This window comes from Drosophila busckii, unplaced genomic scaffold (assembly GCF_011750605.1).
Source record: "Drosophila busckii strain San Diego stock center, stock number 13000-0081.31 unplaced genomic scaffold, ASM1175060v1 hic_scaffold_52, whole genome shotgun sequence".
NCBI classification, from domain to species: Eukaryota; Metazoa; Arthropoda; class Insecta; order Diptera; family Drosophilidae; genus Drosophila; species Drosophila busckii.
The window spans coordinates 121,474-141,813 of record NW_022872762.1 but is presented as its reverse complement, the minus strand read 5'-3'; the positions used below and the strand labels follow the sequence as shown (position 1 = coordinate 141,813).

The 20,340-nt window shown below is 42.5% G+C and overlaps 7 protein-coding genes across 7 annotated transcripts in view; 3 read left to right on the top strand and 4 right to left on the bottom strand.

Moving 5' to 3' along the window:
• LOC108608330 (beat-Ib) overlaps positions 1 to 4,744 on the top strand; it is a 35,578-nt gene extending 30,834 nt beyond the window's left edge. Inside the window, exons 2-7 of the mRNA XM_033294855.1 lie at positions 1,890 to 2,101; positions 2,890 to 3,025; positions 3,089 to 3,222; positions 3,284 to 3,406; positions 3,463 to 3,634; positions 3,997 to 4,744. Coding sequence (XP_033150746.1) covers positions 1,890 to 2,101; positions 2,890 to 3,025; positions 3,089 to 3,222; positions 3,284 to 3,406; positions 3,463 to 3,634; positions 3,997 to 4,103 — 884 coding nt within the window. The 3' untranslated portion in view covers positions 4,104 to 4,744. The remainder of the gene's footprint in view (positions 1 to 1,889; positions 2,102 to 2,889; positions 3,026 to 3,088; positions 3,223 to 3,283; positions 3,407 to 3,462; positions 3,635 to 3,996) is intronic.
• Positions 4,745 to 6,548: 1,804 nt separating this feature from the next.
• Positions 6,549 to 8,086, top strand: LOC108603243 (retinoid-inducible serine carboxypeptidase). Its single transcript, XM_017993155.2, has 3 exons — positions 6,549 to 6,679; positions 6,734 to 7,645; positions 7,703 to 8,086. The coding sequence occupies exons 1-3, from the start codon at positions 6,607 to 6,609 to the stop codon at positions 7,996 to 7,998; spliced, it is 1,281 nt and encodes a 426-aa protein (XP_017848644.2). The 5' UTR covers positions 6,549 to 6,606; the 3' UTR covers positions 7,999 to 8,086.
• Positions 8,087 to 9,883: 1,797 nt separating this feature from the next.
• Positions 9,884 to 11,267, bottom strand: LOC108602246 (CG13544). The gene is made up of 4 exons (XM_017993233.2): positions 11,145 to 11,267; positions 11,040 to 11,084; positions 10,279 to 10,985; positions 9,884 to 10,206 (listed from the first exon to the last, which is right to left on the bottom strand). The coding sequence occupies exons 1-4, from the start codon at positions 11,201 to 11,203 to the stop codon at positions 9,962 to 9,964; spliced, it is 1,056 nt and encodes a 351-aa protein (XP_017848722.1). The 5' UTR covers positions 11,204 to 11,267; the 3' UTR covers positions 9,884 to 9,961.
• A 1,739-nt stretch (positions 11,268 to 13,006) lies between these two features.
• Positions 13,007 to 14,463, bottom strand: LOC108595066 (trypsin-1-like). Its single transcript, XM_017980216.2, has 2 exons — positions 14,092 to 14,463; positions 13,007 to 13,645 (listed from the first exon to the last, which is right to left on the bottom strand). The coding sequence occupies exons 1-2, from the start codon at positions 14,461 to 14,463 to the stop codon at positions 13,007 to 13,009; spliced, it is 1,011 nt and encodes a 336-aa protein (XP_017835705.2).
• Positions 14,464 to 15,004: 541 nt separating this feature from the next.
• On the bottom strand, positions 15,005 to 16,097 carry LOC108603979 (phenoloxidase-activating factor 2). Its single transcript, XM_017993209.2, has one exon. It carries the CDS (start codon positions 15,764 to 15,766, stop codon positions 15,029 to 15,031), a length of 738 nt encoding a protein of 245 aa, XP_017848698.2. The 5' UTR covers positions 15,767 to 16,097; the 3' UTR covers positions 15,005 to 15,028.
• Positions 16,098 to 17,538: 1,441 nt separating this feature from the next.
• Positions 17,539 to 18,607, top strand: LOC108600689 (phenoloxidase-activating factor 2). Its single transcript, XM_033294852.1, has 2 exons — positions 17,539 to 17,637; positions 17,696 to 18,607. The coding sequence occupies exons 1-2, from the start codon at positions 17,539 to 17,541 to the stop codon at positions 18,548 to 18,550; spliced, it is 954 nt and encodes a 317-aa protein (XP_033150743.1). The 3' UTR covers positions 18,551 to 18,607.
• On the bottom strand, positions 18,564 to 20,026 carry LOC108603962 (phenoloxidase-activating factor 2). The gene is made up of 3 exons (XM_017993168.1): positions 19,777 to 20,026; positions 19,538 to 19,719; positions 18,564 to 19,478 (listed from the first exon to the last, which is right to left on the bottom strand). The coding sequence occupies exons 1-3, from the start codon at positions 19,958 to 19,960 to the stop codon at positions 18,618 to 18,620; spliced, it is 1,227 nt and encodes a 408-aa protein (XP_017848657.1). The 5' UTR covers positions 19,961 to 20,026; the 3' UTR covers positions 18,564 to 18,617.
• Positions 20,027 to 20,340: the final 314 nt, after the last annotated feature.

The window sequence follows — 20,340 nt, the reverse complement described above, 5'->3', positions numbered from 1 at the left end:
CAAGTATATATACTAAAGGTTTGTCTGTCGGATAACGACGTCGATTATTGTGCTGCGCTGTTGTTTTTCCAAGGTTTTCCAGTCCGATCAGCCAGCAGCGCTGGCTTCAAGGTTTCCTTTGTGTGTACAATAAATGCAAAACTGGCGCTCGCATCGGGCACTTCTGTTGGCCTGGCCAAAATAGAACAGCAACGGTTTCTAAAAAGTCTAGCGCTTGGACTGGCCCCATTGCCATTCTATGGCTGTTGCCTCTGACGCGTTTTCAGCAAATCAAATAGTTTGTTTGTTGTTTACGCAAATTTGTGCGGCCAATTGGCTATAGTGGCCGGCTAGACTACTCAGAGCGTATGTGATTAGTTTTTTCGTACTATTTTGAACCGGCGCACAGCGTTGTCGAGGCGCCACAGTTCTGCGCTAATCGCGCATTGGGTATGTCTGTCTGTCAGGGGGGGAGGTGGGGGCACAGCATAAATTTTTTATGTTGATATAAAAACAACAAGCAGCAGCAGCAGCAACTCGCTGCCGTTCAGTACTGAGCGCGAGTGCCATAAAAATCAACGTGAAACAACAATTAGCATTCAAGGTTAACCAGAAGTAAGACTGACAGAGACCTGTGTATATAAATATGTTGGGGACACCGCGCGCATGAAATGTCGTATACAATTGTTGCCATCGACCCCCAGTCAACAGCGATAACCGGTTTAGCATACATATGTATAGTGGATGTAGATAGTTTTTGTATATACGCCTAGAAAATAAAAATTACTCTACAATAGAACAAATTATATATAAATTTTAAGCCAAAAGCCAAATATAATAAACTATAAACTATTGTTATGCCAAGACTAAGCTTTTCATATTTAAATTGTTTAAGTATTTCAACTCAACTATCATTCGAATTCTGTTTAGAACAAATAAAATATATGTATATATATAAAAAACTATAAACTATTGTCAAACATTAACTACATAGATTATGTCTGACTATCTTTAACTCAACTATATTTCACCTACTGTTTCTTTAATAAACGCTCAGCCGATTTGTCTGGAGTGTCGTCATCACTTTGTATTTTCTTTCTTGCGGCAGTCTCACGTTCATTGAACTCACTTCTCAGCGATCTATATACAATAGACGTGCCCAAACAGCAGTTGATTTCGAATTTCCTGTGGCCCTAGTAACTAGCAACAGCGCAATTTCCTATGTTGGGGTGCCTTATGATTTATGATGAGCCCTCGCCACAGCGGCGAGAGAGAAGATTCACTTTCGATTTTAATTTTACTAGGAAGATTTTTATAATTTTGGCCAGGCGCTCAGGGCGCCGAAGGCAGCGTCTGAACTCTGCCCAGCAAACATACTTGAAGGCCTAAAATGCTTTAATCAGCATGGGTACACCCAAATATATATATGTGTGTGTAATATGTGCATGTATGTGTGTATGGAGAGCCAGCCTCAAACATAGGGCGTAAATGGAAGCAAAAAGCTTGTTGTCTTTTCAGTTTTGTTGGTGTTTTTTTTTTTTGGAGGTTCATGACGATCTGTGACCTAGTTTTGGCCACGATTTCTCTTTGTTGTTTCTGAATGAATCAGTTGAACTTTTACAGGCATAAGGTGTGGTGTTTGTTTTCAAGTCTGTTTATTGTTTACTGTAATCATAAACACAGCCATAACTACTGTGGTTTCAAAAGCTTTAACTTAATGTTAATACATAAAAATCCAATGTAAGCCCCCGCTCGGTATCATAATTAAGCTACAATAACTTGTCATGTTAAATCTCTTGTGACAATGCTCGCTTGCTTGCTTGCTTAACTCACAATGACAAGCTTTACACCTGCCCATTCCACTCTCTCTCACTCTCCCACTCTCTCTCTCTCTCTCTCTCTGTTTGCAGGGCTTGCTGTGGGGCTACGCAATGTAAATGTTCGCATACCGTCGGCTGTTAAGCGCGGCGATAATGCGCTCTTAATCTGCAATTATGACTTGGAAAACGAGACGCTCTATGCGGTGAAGTGGTACAGAGGCCGGCGCGAGTTCTATCGCTATACGCCCAAAGAGAATCCGGCCTGGAAGATATTCACCAAAAGGAATGAAATTGATGTGGAGGTGAGTTTAAGCTGATGCCATGTCAATGGCGACGATGATTAAAATTAAACTGAACGAGCTGGCCAATGTAAATTGTTGTAAATAAGTGCAAATTGTTGTTGCTGCTCCAGCAGCTGCTGACTCTGTAAAAAAGGCGGTGGTATTAACGACAACTACATCAACAACGCTGACAGCATTGTCTGTCTGTGTATCTGTGTGTGTGTATTGGTGTTTGTTTTATGCATGTTAAAAAGTTTTAATTAACATTTTTGACTTTTCAGTTGGCGCTGCCACTGCTTTACTGCACTTTCCCCATATTGTTCTTGTTGTCTGTCTGTCCGTCTGTCTGTCCGACTGTCTGTGCATTTTCCTCTGCATTTAATTGTTGACTTTTGCTGACAACGCGTAAAAAAACGAAAACCCGCAAAATTCTGTTCAATCTGCTGTGGTCATCACGCTACGTGTTGCTTCAGTTCAGATAAAGAATATATTACGAACTTATACATATGAATATATATATAGATTTAAGTTTTCTTTGCTGTAATTAAGACTGAGCTGCTGCTTTTTGCTTCAATTGCAGTGTGCTACAAATTATATTTAAAGAAAAATATACGTTAATTTAAGTTAAGCCTGAAAGTATGCAACATATTATGCATGCTTGCTATTTATTTGAGGCAACTGAACATTTGCAGCCGCATTTTTGTTACGTAAATCACACAACATAATACTTTAATCATAATTAAAAATGCGCTCAACTCGCTTATGCTATTCTTCAATCATTTTGCATAATAAACTCTCTTTTGCCGCAGACCACACAATCGAATGCCAGTCATGTGCTTTTGCGCAACGTGCCCACCTCGATTTCCGGTAAATATGCCTGTGAAGTCTCCGCAGACGCGCCCACATTTGACACCTCCCTTGTGACCGCCGACATGGAAGTTGTGGGTAGGTTACGGCCACTTCCAATTCCAGAGAACTTTTAACACATTATGGTCTCTCACTTTGCAGAATTGCCCACCCAGCGGCCCATTATAACAGGCATACATAGTCGCTATCGTCTAGGCGATATTATGAATGGCAACTGCTCGTCTGACTACTCAAAGCCCGCTGCCAATCTCACCTGGTGGATAAACGATATACAGGCAAGCGCTCTTTGAATAACTAGCAAACAATTTAAGCTAATGGAGGTGCAATATATTTTAGGTGCTACCAAATTATTTGCGTGTCTATGACGTGCAGCGACATCTGGCCGAGCACTTGGAGTCGTCAGTGCTTGAGTTGAATTTTGTAGTCACTACGCATCATTTCTTCAAGGGACGCCTTAAGGTAAGTTGTGTACTCAGTTGGCAAGCACTTGTACTTACTTCTGGTTTGTTTGTTAGCTCAAGTGTTCGGCTCGCATTCATAATATTTATGCACAGGAGAGCGAGAAGCTTATTGAGGAGGATCGTCCACGTATTTTGGCTTCGGGACGCTCACCGGACATGAACATGTATCCCTTCGATCATCCAAGCGACAATGACTTGACTAATGAGCAGTTCTTAAAGACTAAAAGTAAGTGTGAATCCTTTTTGTCCACACACACACACACACAGAAACAAAAGGTAGACATAGTCTATGATGAACAAATGTGAAAAGAGACCGCTGGGAATTGGAATAGATTACATTACACGCACGCCATTAGAATGATAAACGCTGGCGCATTAAATCAAAGTTAGTGAAAAAGGATGCAGGAACTGAGACCGGACGCAGCATATTAGCTATTGTTGTTGCCATGCCAGAGCACAATTTATTAATGCTCTGTGCTAAGCTGCAAGCAATTAATTCAAAGATTAATTTCACCAGCGGGTGCCCTGGCCACAAACCAAAATCAGCTCTCAATATCTGTGTTTTTCTTGCTCTCCATTGTTTTACAGATGCTGCCGCATCGCAACTCCAACTTAATAGTCAACGATGCCAATTGATGCTGCTAGTGGGTCTAATGCTTACAGCTCGACTGAACAACAACATCGGGCGACGGTGATGAGCTTGCCCCCGCCCACCACTTCATCAGCATTGGACTTCAGCAAGACATCTAAGAACAATTATATAAAATCATATACTTATAGCAAATCGTAAATTAGTAAATATTGTGTCAGTAACTAAACGTGTTTAGCGAATGTTTGTTGTGCGTCATAGACAGAGAGAGACAGAGCTGCCCCTCTAGATTAAAACTCACACCCATACACATACACATACATACACACATATATATAAAAAGCATTACATAAGCCTAAGACTCAATTTTGAACATGTTTTGCTCATCGCATAATCCTTGTTACACTCTCAGCCGTTTTCATGCCCTAAATCCTAAGAAGTTTGTAAATACAGAAAACCTTTAACACTAAGCTAACCTACCTATTTAATTATTAAATTAAATTACGTCATGTGGTTTTTATTGTGTGTGTTTTATTAAATGGTTTGTAAAACTTATGTGTGTAATTGTTTAACAACTTGTGGTTTCTAGGTACTAAATTGTTCGTTTTTTGGAAAAACTGTACAACCTAATTAATTAATTAAGTACTACTACTTAGCCAATGTTCTGTAAGTGTGAGTTGTGACTTCTGTTAAAACAAAAACCAAAATCAATGTAAAAACGATGGCAGCCAAATAAAGTGTATTTGATTTGAGTAACAACAATGCGTTTTATTATTATCGTATATGCTTGAATTTTTGGTCAGTTAGATATTTTTGCCATGACGTCAACTAAAAGTTACACATGCATATGCAAAACTGTAATTTAAGCGACAAAAACGAGCAGACAGAGCAAAAACAATGCTCACATGGCAAAAACACAAATAGCAGCATCCAATGCAATGGCTCGTTGTCGCGGCTAAAAACCATTTGCTAGCACCCACAAAAAGCCCACTCAGCGACCACAGTGCGCGACACAAATATAGAATAGGTAAGCTATTCAAATAAAATAAAGTCCTATTTAATTTTTATTTAACAACTTGCGTATATTTGTTTTGGCTTTTGCATTGCTTGTTTTAATTATTAATTGTTTTGCTGTTGTATCTATAATTACGTGCAGCACTGTACGCGTTGGCTTGCTGCAGTTGCATAGTTTTCAGCGCGTTGCATTGTTGTTATTGCTTGCAATTTCGCACTCGACTGCATCTGCTGGAGATCTGAATCAGAGTGTGAAGCGTGTGTGGGCGCTTGGCTTTCATCTGCATGCGGGGCGTGGTCGTTGCCCATTTGCACTGTTGCAAATTTATTGTGCATGCCAATGCCCAAATTCTGCCTCACTCCCCCCCTCTATTCGAGCATAAGTGTGTGTGTGTGTGTGTGTGGCTTTTGCTTTGCCAGTCCGCCAACCAAGCCAATTGCTTGAAAATGACTTTTGGCACGAGACGCGTTGCTGATGCTCAGCAATTGTAGTTGAAGCTTAAGCTGAAAGTGGGGAGTTTGGGTTTTGTTAGTGTGGTGGGTGAGGGGTGGGGGGAGCTGCTAATGGACAATCGAAAACGCATTCAACTGATAATTTGAGTCTAGCACTGCTTGGCGCCAGCGCCAGAGCTGGCAAATTGATTCCCGTTGCGGTTGCTTGGCAACAAGCGATGTCAACAGTAGTCGCCGCCAGGTGGCGCCCTCATTAACACTGCACTGCCAAAGTGTCAAAAACATTTGAAAGCGTTCAGCCAACTTGCCAAACAAGCCGCAGCCCAGGACCAGGACAGACTCCACTTGTTTTTGACTTGCATGCACAGCGTTTGTTAATTACTTTTCAGCAGCCAAAGAAATGCCTAAGTAATATTTTCTTATGAGCAATGTCAACATTATTGTTCAGCCTAATGAAGCAATTTAACTTTTCAATGAATCGCAAGCAACAGTCTGTCTATTGAAAAGTGAAAAACTGCTGCTTGAGCTGAGGAAGCTTTAAATGTTCACTAGCGCAACTTAAACAATCCAAATAAATTTTAAAATCTACAATTCTGTTTAGATTTGTTTGAATAACATTTGAAGCAGCATATCTATAAAAAAGTAAAAATATTTGCTGCTACTGTAACAAGCTAAATGAGTTTTATTGAGTTTAATGTGATTTTAGAATTAATCTCTAAACATTCTGGAAAGTTCAATTATTATTTTTTTGACAGACTTATACCGAATACTTTTATAAATAATATTTGTAAGTCAGCTTTGATTTTCATTTTTTATTTTATAGCTTAAGTTTCAGTGAGGTGCTTCACCTATGACGACACTTTGATAAAAAAGATAATAATAATATTGAATTCTAATTAAATGCGTTAAATGTTGTTTATCAAAAATATTCTTGGAATCAAAAACTCTTTTATAGCTCATTGATTTGCTCAGCTGGCCGAGCTGTTTTCCACATTTCCAAAGATCATCAATTGTTTATGTGAATCAAAACAATTTCATGTTATAAATAGCGATTGGAAAATTGCGGCAAAGTCAGTGCGCATTTGTGTGTCGAACTATAAAGACTTGCTGCGAGATTTTCTAGACAATTTGTAGGCGTGGCAATGCAGCTGCTGAACTTGAAAGGCTTTATATTGCTACTGCTGCTGCTGCTGCAATGCTTAAGCTGCGTGCAAGGTAAGCCTGGCCAGCTGCTGATGAATACAAAATGAATGTACAAAATATTTGCAGCGCGTCGTGGCTTTGGCGGCAGTGAGCAGGATTGGCGCTATGTGGAGGTGAGAAAGGGGGCGCATATGTTCTACTGGCTCTACTATACAACGGCGAGTGTGAGCGAGTATACGGCACGTCCGCTGGTCATCTGGCTGCAAGGCGGACCGGGCGTGGCGTCCTCTGGCTGCGGCTGCTTCGAGCAGCTGGGCCCCGTCGACATTGAGGGTCGTCCACGTGCCCACAACTGGGTGCAGCATATGAATGTGTTGTTCATAGACAGTCCCGTGGGCACGGGCTACAGCTATGTGGAGCCGCAAGGTGAATATGCCAAGGACAACAAGCAGATAGCGCAGGACTTGGTGACGCTGATGAAGGCGTTTCTGAGCCAGCATCCAGAGTTCCAGCTGGTGCCGCTGCACATCTTCAGCGAGAGCTATGGCGGCAAAATGGCGCCCGAGTTTGCGCTCGAGCTTTATCTGGCGCAGCAGCGTGGCGAGCTGCGTTGCCAGCTGCGCTCAGTGGTCGTTGGCAATCCCTGGACCTCGCCGCTGGACAGCACGCTCAGCTATGCGCCGTATCTGCTGCAGCTGGGCATTGTGGATCAGCGTGGCTACAGCGAAATTGCGCGCGTGGCTGCGGACATTGCGCGGCTGGTGTACAACAAGAAGTGGCTGGCTGCCTTGGAGCAGAGCTCCAGAATACAGGAGGTCATTGAAGAGCACACAGGCGGTGTCTTCTTGTACAATACGCAGCGACGCGTGCATGTCGATGATGCCTATCGGTATGGCGAGGATCCCAAGCTGCGCAGCTTTATGCTCAGCAATGTGACCCAGGCGCTGAATCTGACGCACATGAGCGAGTGGATGGTGCAGAATGCCACAGTGTTCTTTCAGCTGGGCGATGACATCTTCAAGCCGGCCATTGACATAGGTAAGCATTGCGCATACGTCGCGTAAGCTACTCCAAAATGCATTTCTTTTCCTTTAGTTACACGCCTGCTCAATGAAACGCCGCTGCGCGTGGGCGTCTACTCGGGTATTCTGGATCTGCTCTGTGCCACGCCCGGCACTGTCAACTGGATCAGCCGCATGCAGTGGCAGCGCAAGCTGCAGTACACTAAAGCGCCGCGTCGCGCCTTTCGCATCGATGGCGTGCTCGAGGGCTATGAGCAGCGTGGCGGTGGCTTCAGCATGTTCTGGGTCTATCGTGCTGGCCACTTGGTGCAGCAGGATAATCCCGCTGCCATGTCGCACATACTGCGTGAGTTTACCAACTATGGCTGAAGTGAAATAAAGCTGCTAGCTCACTGCTCAAATCTTCAACAATTTACTTGAAATTAACTCACATGGGTTTGGGTTCTACTGCGGTTGCCCACAGAGCCCGCAAACAGCCCGCACTTTGTTGGAGCTTTTGCAGGTGCACCACATCAATTTATTTTCCACACAAAAGCCTATTAAAGCAGTCACACACACACACACACACACGCACACATTGATGGCTGCGCGCCTGTCTAAATGTTTGCCAAATGGAACCACTTAACCTTTTTTTTCTTCATACTCGTCTTCCTGCCTGCGGTTAAGCGGCAAGTGAGGAGCTGGGTAGGAGCTGCAGTAAAAGCAAGCACAGCATAAGATGGCAAAACAAATTAATTAAAAACTTAAAACTTTGTTTTCTGCAGTTAGCAGACGCGTTGGAGCGTAGGCGGCAACAATTGATGAAAATGAATGGCACAATTTAACAAAGTCGGTTGCTCTTACAATTTACAACAATTAACATTTCCTTATGCGTTTTTTAATAAAAGTATTTTGTCATAATTTTTAATTGGAACTTTCACGCTTGCCAGCGAGGAAAAGTTAAAGTTAGCTTTTAACGCTGAGTTAGTAATTTAATTTACATTCACACATATATAAAATATGGAAACATTATATATGATATTGAAAACAATAAGCCCATTTGACAGTATTTACTATAATTCTAGCTGCAACTTAAGATTTGTTGTGAGATTCTAAAGAATAAGTTTTAAAATAAATCAAAGCTATCTAAATTTGCATATTTTATAAAGTTGGAGCTTGAATTATTAATAAACCAAACCGCAGAAACTTCAGTTTGGCTTCAAGCTCAATATCTTTAGTAAATCAAGGACTTGTTCCAATGGTTCTGATATCTAAAATTGGCCCTTTCAGTGCATTCAAAGCTAACATTCAAAATTATTCTTCTTAAAAACTTGCTGGGGATAATTTCCTAGATGAGCTTAGGTACGACCTTTTTATTTTCATTAACATGACTTTAATTATATGAAAATAGATAAGTTATCCAAAGCAAAAACCTTAGCACTGACTCCCCATTATACTTTTGATACTAATCTGGCATTCATTTTCCTAAAATCTTTGTATTCAAATTGTTGAGCATCAATGTCAACACTCTTAATTAGCACTCTTTGTTTTTATTATATCATAGCTGGCTGTTGGCGGTGCGTTGCCATCATCAGGAACTAATTAGTGAATGCTTAGACGCAATGCGTAATCGAATAACAATTGCCAGGGGACTTTGACTACGCTGACTGCTGGCATTGCACGCAACTGAAGTGAAAGCAGCTTTAACATCGCAGCTCTCGGCGCCCTGTCACGTCAGCACACAAGTAATTTTCACACAACTTAACGCCACATATCGTGCATATTAATTATAAGAAATGCTTCAAATGCTAGACGAGGAGCAAGTGGCAAACTGGTGAATCTAATTTGGCCACAGGCAGAGCCACCTACGCAGTAGTCACGTTACTTGACGCCCTTGCCTGCTGCCCCTTTCCAGTTTTACGTTTTACGTTTGCTATGAATACTACGACGTCCTGGCTGGGGCTGCAGCTTGGTTCACAGACGAGACTTTGGTGGGTATTGTAGCCATGTCAAGTATTTATAGGTTGTGTTCGTAGCATGCAAGGATTTAACGAAAAATTCAGTTTCAAAAATTTGCTCATGTGTGCGAGTCTGAGAGAATTTTCTTGGCCAGGGCCAGGGCCAAAAATAAATTAAATACCTGCGGCAAACAAAGGGAAATACTTCAGAAGAAAAATGCGGCTGCCAAGCTGCCAGTTAAGTTAAGGGGGGGAGGGAGACGGCCAAGCTCCGCGCTGAAAAAGGGAACAAAGGCAAATAAATGAGCGTTAATTAGTAATCAGTCAAATGCACATGTTGCCAGCGCAGTTTTTAAAGTCGACACTACAAATTTAAGCGTAAGCGAGTACGAGTCTCAGCGGCAGATTGTGAGCGGCGTGCCGCAGTGGCAGTTGCCTTCCATTTCCTCCCAGAGCTCAGAGACCTCGTCGAGGAAACTCTGCAGCAGCTCAGGCGTGCGAAAGACATTGGTACTAATGGTGATCTGATTGTCCTGCCAGATCTTCCACTTGCGCATGCTGCGTATAACATCGCCGCAGAAATCGTGTTTCTCCTTGCTCTGACGATACAGCACTTCCTCGATATGACGACGCAGTTTACCTAACAGTATGAGACAGACTTATGTGAAAAAAGAAACTTTGCTGTCGCTGTCGCTGTCTTGGCTGAACTTACGCTCTGCCAAAGTGCGATGCACTTTGACCACTTGCTTGTCCATTGCGCTCTTTTCATACTCGGCTATAATCTGATACATGCGACGGTCCATATCGCCGCCGCTGCGCAGCCATTCATCGCAGGCGGGCTCGCATATGCCCAAATAGTTGGGACCCGGAAAGGGCACCTTGGTGTGATTGAAGGCGTTGTTATACTCCCGCCGCTGAGCTGCCACTATGGCCGCCTTGCGCGCCTGCTGGAAGCGCATGCGATCGTTGTGGAAACGATAGTTCATGCTGCTCAACAGCTTCTCCACACGCGACAGACAGTGCGAGTTGCGCAGCGAGTATACGCCGGGTATGCTGTAGGTGCGCAGCAGATAATGCAGCTTCTGTGCCACACAGCTGAGCAGCTCCTCAGCTGCGCACAGCTGCATGCGATACAAGCTGTGCATATCGTGCACCGTTTGCCGCACCCACCAGCCGCGGAAGAGCGCCTGGATTTTGGTTGCCGCCTCATTGTAGTGATCGAGCAGCGCCTGCTGCAGTCGCTGCTCCATGCGGCAAGCGAAACGCTGACGCACTTGAAAGCCGCGCCACCAGCGCTGAATGGTAATTGCTGCCTCCCAGCGCTGCCGGCCCAGCTTACGCGTGCTGTGGCCACGCCAAGCGGTCTGGATGCGACGCGCTGCTATAAACTGCTTGTAGTCCAGCACCAGCAGCTGTGTGCTGAATCAGTTAGCAGTTAGTTGTTAGCAAGTGATAACTGACTGCAAGACATACCGCGTATAATTGGCCACTGGCTGCGGCTCAGACTCCTCCTCAAGGCTGCGCACAGTTGGAATAGTTAGACAAGAGTTAGAAACTGTATTCGAGCCACACACTTACTGTTCAAAGTCCACATCGAAGGATAAATATGAACGTGGCCGCGTAACGTAATGATGCATTTTTTTTTATATTTATTTTATATATTTTATTTTTTGTTTATGAGTATTGTGTGTGCTGTCTACTTGTGTGTGTGTACTAATTTAAGAAAACAAAAATCATTTCGTGCTCTGTTTATTTCGTTTACATTTTTTCATTTACAAATTGTTTCTTGCTGCTGCAATAAAAACTTCCTGCAAATTGCTTTAAGTTAAAAACTGTCGCAGCAAAATGAAGACGCCGTCATGCGAGGACAGGTGTTAACTTTTCACTGTTGACATTTTCTGGCGGGAGAGAATCTCAGGGTCTGAGCACAGCGTTTCCTTCTTGTGTGTGCGCTCAATCAATTTTGTCAATTTTCGTTTCTATTTTCCAGCTTTTATTTCTATTTTCAATTTTTATGTACATGTTTGTAGCTCTAGCTGCTGCACACGTTTGCTTTACTTATGTATTCCACTTGGCTCTCGCCGTTGAACCTGTCCTCATAGCCATTAGGGCCGAGACAGAGCATATCACCAAGAAAGCTGCTGTCCTTGCTGATGACGCTGCACGTCTCGCCATGCTCTGATGTGTGTTGATATTTGACACTTTATTATGTGCACATCATCAATTTTGAAATTATTGTCAACGTACTCAACGATAGAGCACAACAATTTCGAAGCACAATATTTAAAAAATAGACTGATGGCTAGAGGGCAGAGTAGGACATGGCAATGAAATATAATAAGGTAAGCACTAAAAACATTTAAATTAGTTAAAACAAATCTATATTAAATTTTTTAAATATTTTCAATCAATTCATATGCAACTACATTGTTTGGGATTTAGATATAATGCACAAGTTTAACAATAGCAAATCTATTTGAAATTTTAAGTTCCCATTCTGAATAGAGCAAAAAATGTTTTCTGAGTTGCTCATGTGACTAAAAGGTGTACAATATTATACACTTTGACATTATTGTAAAAAACGGAAAAGGATCTTATGAAGTTGTGCAAAGAGAAGGAGATTTGGTTACTTAAATGATAAAATTATCAGTCAAGTGTGAGTATCACCTATTAATTCATTTTCATTTTTAATTTTTAAACTATTTCAGTTTCATTTAGTTTCAGCACAATTGTTTGAATTTTTAATTTTCTTTTTTTTCAATAAATATATTTTAGTTTGCTTTCATTAATTCCTACCTACAATTATCATATTTAGTCATTTTTTATGCAGAGTTTAGTGTAGTTGAAATTCATCTCGATTTTCAGAGACTACCATCTACCATCTAGCCGCTACTTTTGGTAACTGAAACTCATTCACAGACCATTGCAAGCACACAGACCAATCGGAACGCACATTTGGGGAGCCGCAAAGTATGCAATCAATTTTTATAGCCCACATGCAGTGCCTGCGCGTTATTGTTGACTTGAAGCTCCATCGCTACTTGCAATGCTCTACTAATAATTTTCAATATAATCAGCACCTGTGACGAGGGCACAAGCACGAGCAGCACGAACAGCAGCAAGCAGTGGGACGAAGGTCGTAGGACGCATTTGCGCAAAATGTTGCTAATGTATAAACATTTGAGCTGTGCTGCTGGCAAAGTTAAAGGGAATAAAAATTGAAATGCCACAGGCACACAGCATGCCTGCCAAGCCGGCGGGAGGCCTTGCCAACACTTGCTACATTATAGAACTGCTGCTGCTCTCTCTCTCTCTCCCTTTCTCTCTCTCTCTGTGTGTGTTTTGAGACCGTAATGTGGCGTCGCTTTTGTGGCGTAAATTTCACCACATGAGCTTCAAGTAAAAGTAAGCAAATGAAACACAAGTCAATTCTTTAAGCTTTAAGGCACATTGATATTATTTTGTTTTTCACTATAATTCTTCTGTTCTGCCTTAATCCAAGGCAACACGGCCTCAACACTGACAAACTTAGTTTTACTGACTGAAGCGCCAAGGCCATGACTCCAGACACCAATCAAATAATACTCATTTGCAAAGTCATCCACCTTGCAAGCCATGCCCGCTCCTTCTGCATATTGTAGATCCTTCTTTGCAGCATTCACACAGTAAAGACTTTGAACTTCTTTAGAGCAAGGTGCAACGCTCAAGGGCATGCTAACCTTCAAATTACGTTCATACGACCTGCCCTTTTGGTTCCAGCCAGATACAAGGCAGTGGCGATGCAGCTTGCCGGGTGGCTTAGGCAAGGCTATAGGCAAGATGTGTGACATAAGCGTAAAGTGGCCATTCAAGAAGAGCAGTGCTACGTTATTAGCATAGCTATTATGGTCAAACGCCGGGTGCACTTGTATAGTTTTGACCCTAAGCTCTTCATTTGCCAAAATTTCATCTGTCGTCTTTTCATCCCAGTCGCCTGCTACTACTCTATAGTCTTCGGGTGTTTTCTTATTCACATAGGCAGCTACGCTCAAGACAATTTCAGGATGTATGAGCGTGCCAGTAAAGAATTGATTTGTTTTCTGATATATGAGCACGGTCCACGGATATTCACCAAAGTTTGTTATGCCAGCTTTTCTATTTATTGCGCTCATTCTAACGCCATTAGGATCACTAAAGCCATATGTAACTTTATTTTTTTCCAGCTCGGCATATTCCTGTACTTCCTCTAGTTGCTACAATATATGAATGCTAAGTTCTGTGTGTTGTTTGCTTCGTGTTAAATGCTTACCAGATTATCAGCGCTGCAACAGACTTGCATATAGGGACAGTCACTTCTTGTACTCAGATCCACAATGAATTTGGGATCGCTCGTTGTGGCTTTGCATTGCCAATGCTTAACACATTGATTTTCGTTATTAGCACCACACTTTTTAAGTGGCTCAACTATTGTAGGGCGGATGGGTGTTGTTGTCGTTATAGTTGTTGTTTCTACAGTTGTCGTTGTAGTTGTTGTTGCTTCAGTTACCTTTGCCGTTGCTGTGTTCCCAGACTCGCAGTACCACTTCGAAGTTTCGATAGAATTAAATGCATCATTAATGGCTTGCTCCAGCTCATGCAGTACATTTTCGCTATCAACATTGTCAAGCAGCTCAAAAACTTTATGTAATAAGTCCTCTTTTGTCCCGTTAATGCTTGGTGAGATAAGATTTTGGATCTCATTAAAATCAGGGTCTTCTTCTTCATCATCATCAGTTTCTTCAGTATGTTCATAAATTTCGTTAGAACGAGCACCATTCACTTCCTTGGAGTCTTCATCCGTTGCATCATATTTATCAATATCACTGATATCCATTGGTGGTGGCGTACTGGCCAAGCCGCTGGGTAGCCAGAAGCTCATCAGAGTTATGCATATAAATATTAATCTATATAACATATTCACAACCTGCTAAAGTAACACAGTTGATAATTGCTCGCGTTTTAATAATAATCTTAAGTTAAGCGTTTATAATATATGCAAAGTTTTATTAAGTTGTTTCCGCTACGCTTTAATGTTCCTCACTCGGCAACGCATGCAAGTGAACTAATTTCTTTTTAGTTCATAGCACACAATATGGGAATATATGATAAGTCTACATACATATATATTTATGTTATACACATAAAATAAAACTTTAGAATGCAATTACGATTACGATTTCGAATCCTATGTACGACAGCATCAGATTGGTTTCAAATTGTATAAAGCTTTATAGATTAAAAAATTTTTAAATTCCAAGGCTATTGAATAATTTTAGATAAGCTGAAAGCTAAAGAAATATTCATTTCGCGAGAACTGTATATACATCAGAAGAAATTTAATTGTTATTCCGAAATATGATAACAATAGCTATTTATGTATTTAATCATTGTTTTATTATTTTTCTTTTTTCAAGCTGCATAATAATTTTCGTCAATACGTAAGCTTAAGCTGTATAATAATTTTCATCAATACGTAATCTTCTCAATTGTTGCCGAATCCAAGGTAAAAGTATCTGCACATTGGTGTAAGCAGCCGGCACATTGGACTTACCACAGCCGATGCCCCAGCTTACAATGCCCACTTGCTGGTAGCGATTGGGCGTGTCCTTTATGGGACAAATCAGCGGGCCGCCGCCATCGCCAGTGCAAGAGTCCACACCTGGCTCACCACCAGCGCAAATGAGAGTCGTTGTATCCAGATTCCTCCCAGTTATTCTGTCAAACTTCTGAACGCAATCGGCGTGAGGCAGCACGGGCACTGTAATCAGCTTCATCACATGTTGATAATCGTTTCCTTGGAACGTGACCTTGCCCCAACCTGTGACAATGCAGCGGGCATGGTCGAACACTTCGCTGGGGCTGGGCAAACAGATGGGAGCCAAGTGTGGAAGGGGAGCAAAGTTGCTAGAGAGCACTAGCAGGGCAATGTTGTAGCCTGTTGTTTCACTTGAAAACTGCCCGTGGAGTATAATCGACTTCACGGGCAGATCCTGATAATGCAATTCTTCCGCCTCGTTCAATTGATTCCATTCTCCTGCACGCGCCAGCAAAAGCTCCGCAGACTGATTGATCACCTTATGCGCAGCTGTTAGCACAATATTGGGCGCCAGCAAGGAACCACCACCAATATGACGAGTGATCCGCAACTCTAAATTGCTCTCTCTAACCATAAGATCCACCATCCATGGGAATTCCCCCAGCTTACTCACGTTGCGACTATGTGCACTCTCCGGCTGTTGTAAGCCGTCCACATTGCGATGGCCACAAGGTCGGATGGGAGCGGGGCCAGGCTTTTGAATAAGCTTACGCTCAATGTCTGTGAACACTTGATCAATTATAATGCCCAATTGCAGTGCTGTGTAGCTGGTTGGCTGCAACAAGCTTGTTAGCTTTTCTTTAAGCTCAGCTTTTTTCGCAACTAGACTTAACTCAGTCTCTGCTGTAGCTTCAGTGTTGTCAGCTGTCTTGTTTAGATATTCATCGGGATCAAGACTCTCAACACAGCACGAACAAAGCAGCAAGGCTGCATATACAGAAATTAACCGCTCACTTAAGTTTATTTGTTTTAGTTTTGTTTTGGCCGTTAGTGTATAGAAAAGTGCTGGATAACTTATAAATTAGAACTAGATGTGAATCTCTGGATTTGCTTACGACAGATATATGGTGCAGCTGTCTATCACGGCAGCCGCGCTTATAGAGCGTGTGAATAGATTAGCAATACCTTGCGTCTTTTTCTCTCGTGTAGCATTAGCTATTTCATACTGCTAAAGGACTGTCCTATTCGTCATAGATAATTATAGTCAAAATGACGACTAAATTAATGGAAAAATAAAAAAAAACGTATAAGCAACTATTATAAACGGTTTAAAAGGATCGATAGAATAATATGTCTGTTAGATGCATGACTATCTCTAACTCCCAACTGCAGTACACTCTCGGGCGTCACTATTACGATCAATAATAATAAGCATATAAACGCTGTCAAGGGTTTTAAGAGTGGTATGGTCTATACTCGTCTTAACTTAAAGATCTGTGTAAAATGTGTAAAGATGCTGTGAGTGTTTGTGATAGGTTGCTCTGCGTTTTGTCCGGTCTGGTTAAAGCAAGGCTGTCATGTTTGTGTGAGGTGTTGTAGAGGTCGAATGTGGTTGTATTCATAGTTGCACAAGGCGCGGATTCCTGTGATCTGCCTCTATATCCTTATTCGATATTATCTAAATTGAGGGTTAGGCGCTGCTTACATTAGGTCCTGCTCGCAACACGACATCGCAAGCGGGCAAGAACTTGCGACCGTAACAAAGTGTGCCGGAGCTGCGTTATTTGGGCCGATGTGCATATAATATTATACACGACAGATGGTGCGATAAGGTGTGTTTCTCCGACTTTCTCGTCTTACTTGCTTAGTGTTTTTGTCTCATCATAAGTGTACGGTACTGGTCTGTTGGTCTGCGTATTGCTGGGCACTGCGTGGATCTAGTGCCATATCGCATAGCATTTGCGAAGGTACAGTCGAGCTGGTGCTGGCAGCTTGAAGATATAAAATATCTGCTGGTTTTCTCGCCATTTGATTGATTTGCCAACAGTCCCAAGCCAACCCTGCATGTGCACACTAGACCAACAGCATTGCAAGGCGTGACGATCACTTGGCCATTAATCAGGCGTCGCAAACGGATATGCTTTGCGAGGCTCATGTCGCGCATGGGCGCGCCTGTCATTTCTTCAATGTCTACTCGATTGAATTGTCACATTCTCAATCGCATATATTTTTGAATGTTGCAACGATAACGTGTCAAGCAGAAGGTGAAAAAATTAACAGCTTAGCGCACCACTCAGTCAAATCAAAGTTGCTGCACGCGCGATTGTCTTGTGGGTATAGTTAGTGCGCGATATGAATTAGTACTCTAGAGTATGTTTGTTGAAGGATGGCGCTGGATTTGCATGGTAGCTGATGACCATGGGGACTCGTATTGCTGTAAAGAGTGGGCGATCGGACAGGCGACGTTTCGCCACCACTGAAGATCATAGTGTATGCACATGTGCTGCGATGCGAGAAGTAAGCAAGCTTTCGAGCTTCAGCTCAAACTGTGGATCACCATTTTGATTGATTGCAGCCCAAGCCACTGCATGTTGAACAACCAACGCCTCAAGGCTGTGGCTACAGCAATCCAAAAGGCCTTCAACTTACTTTAGTCGAAACTACCAATGAAGCGCAATTTGCTGAATTTCCGTGGGTGGTGATGATACTAGAGCAAAATGACAGCATTTCATCACGCTCGATTGGTGGTGGTTCACTGCTAGCACCAACTGTGGTGCTAACTGCTGCCCACATAGTGGACTCCAAGGATGTGAGCCATTTGACGATACGCGCTGGCGAATGGAATACAGTCAACGAAGCCGAGCCCCGTCCACACGTAAATAGACAAGTGAGCAAGCGAATTATACATCCTGCATTCAATTGGCTCAATAGCAACTACGATGCTGCGCTGCTGCTGCTAAGGATACCCTTAAAACTGGGTGCCAACATAGGCACCGTCTGCCTGCCGCCGCCCGCTGCGCAATTCAGCAACCAACGCTGTCTTGTCATGGGCTGGGGCAAAAAACGCAATCGGGACTTGTGGTATCCGAATATACTGAAAAAGATTTCGCTGCCCATTGTGGCCGCTGATCAGTGTCAGAGCATGTTACGCAATACGCAATTGGGTCAGTTTTTCAATCTGCATGAGAGCCTTCTGTGTGCTGGCGGTGAAAAGGATAAGGACGCCTGCCTAGGCGATGGTGGTGGGCCGCTTGTTTGCTCGCTGCCCAATCAGCCCGATCGCTATCAGCTGGCTGGACTTGTAGCCTGGGGCATGGGCTGTGGCGTTGAGAATGTGCCTGGCGTTTATGCAAGTGTTCCCAAGCTAAGAGACTGGATTGATGAGCAGTTCCACCTAAACAGAATTTCCAAAGAATTTTATACAGCTTAAGTTACAATAACGTAAAACAAATCAATTTTAGCATAAGCACTTAGTTTACTTTACTTTGCTGGTTAGCTCAGACATATGTATAGTACTCGCTGCTGATAGAGCGCGCATTGAGCTGTTGTCTTAGCCAAGGCATTAGCGCCATTACATTGGTATAAAGTCCAGGATATACTGTATAGCAGCCAATGCCCGCACTGACAATGCCCACCTGGAAGTAGCGATCGGGACTGCTCTTCAAGGGACACACCAAAGGTGAACCGCCATCGCCAGTGCAGGTATCTTCGCCCTGCTTGCCGCCAGCGCATAAAATACTTGCATGCGGGCTGAATTTAGAGCCAACTAGTCGTCTATACGTTGCCTCGCACTGAGCATTCGGCACCAGGCCCAGTGTGATCTTCTTTAGCACATTGTGATAGGCTGTGCTGTTGAAGCTGGTCGCACCCCAACCTGTAACAATGCACGCATCGAGGTCGAGCTGCTCGCCGTTATCAGCACTAGGCAGACAGATGGGTGCGATTTGAGGACTGGCACTGAAGGGCAAAGTAAGCTGCAGCAGTGCAATGTTGTTGACTCCAAAGCGAATGTCGAACTGAGGATGCAGGGTGATGGACTTTACATGACGATCGTAGTGTGGATGCGGCTCTTTGTTTGTATGCGTATCCCATTCTCCAGCTCTGGCAACGAGTCGGTTGGGCGCTTTGTTCAATACTTTATGACCGGCAGTTAGGATCATGTCGGGTGCTACTAAAGAGCCGCCGCCTATATACACATGGCTGCCCGAACTGACGTCAAACAGCGCGATCATCCACGGAATTTCTCCATATTGAGCTTCACGATTCACAGCATTCATCAATCTGTATGTAACGCCCTTCTCTGAGCGTTTTCCACACTCATTCTTTGGTATGACGTAAACTGTATCTTTAGTTTCCGTCTGCAAATGAAGCAATAAATTAATTTATATTTTATTTTGTATTTAATGTGAGGTCATACCGTTTTGTTTTTGGCACAGCATACTTCTAAATAAGTGCATGGCTCATCTAAGCTGCGATAGCTTATCTCGATTTGGCCCTCCTCATTAACCGGCTGATCCTTACAGAGATATTTCTGCACGCATTCCTTATCGGCTCCACACGCTGAGTTTTCTGAAACTGCGGGCCTTGGCTTGACTATAGCTGTAATAAATTTATTCACTTCATATGTCCTAGTTAGCTGCATAGATATTTACGTACTCGGCTTGGTTGAGACATCAAATATTTCCTCCACATTGTTCTCCACTGGGCTCTCGGATATATTCTCAATTATGTCGCTCACACTCAACACAAAGTCCAACGACACGTGTTCCCCACTGCATAATAAATAATTACAGCTGACTAAAAGCTGCAGCAGCAAAATATGTTTAGGCTTCACCGCCATTATTATTGCCTAAAGCAATAATTATTAAGTTGCACTACAAACTTTTGTGAGCTTTAGATGTGAATATTTCCAGCATACTGATGAAATTGAGCTGAATTCAATTTTATTTATGCTGATTTCGCACAGTCTTATCAATTCCAAGCTTACTCTCACTGCTTGGCATTTACTCTCACTGTATGTTTTGCTTATATATTATATAATATATAAGAATCTACAGATAACATATATATGTTACTTGATAGCAAATGGTGTATAAAATATTGAAACATATGGTCAGTGTGTTTTTCCCTTAGAATGGGAAATATCAATGCATATAAAGCAATTTAATTATAATTATATTTTAAGGCACTTAATAATAATTTTAAATATAATAATAAAAA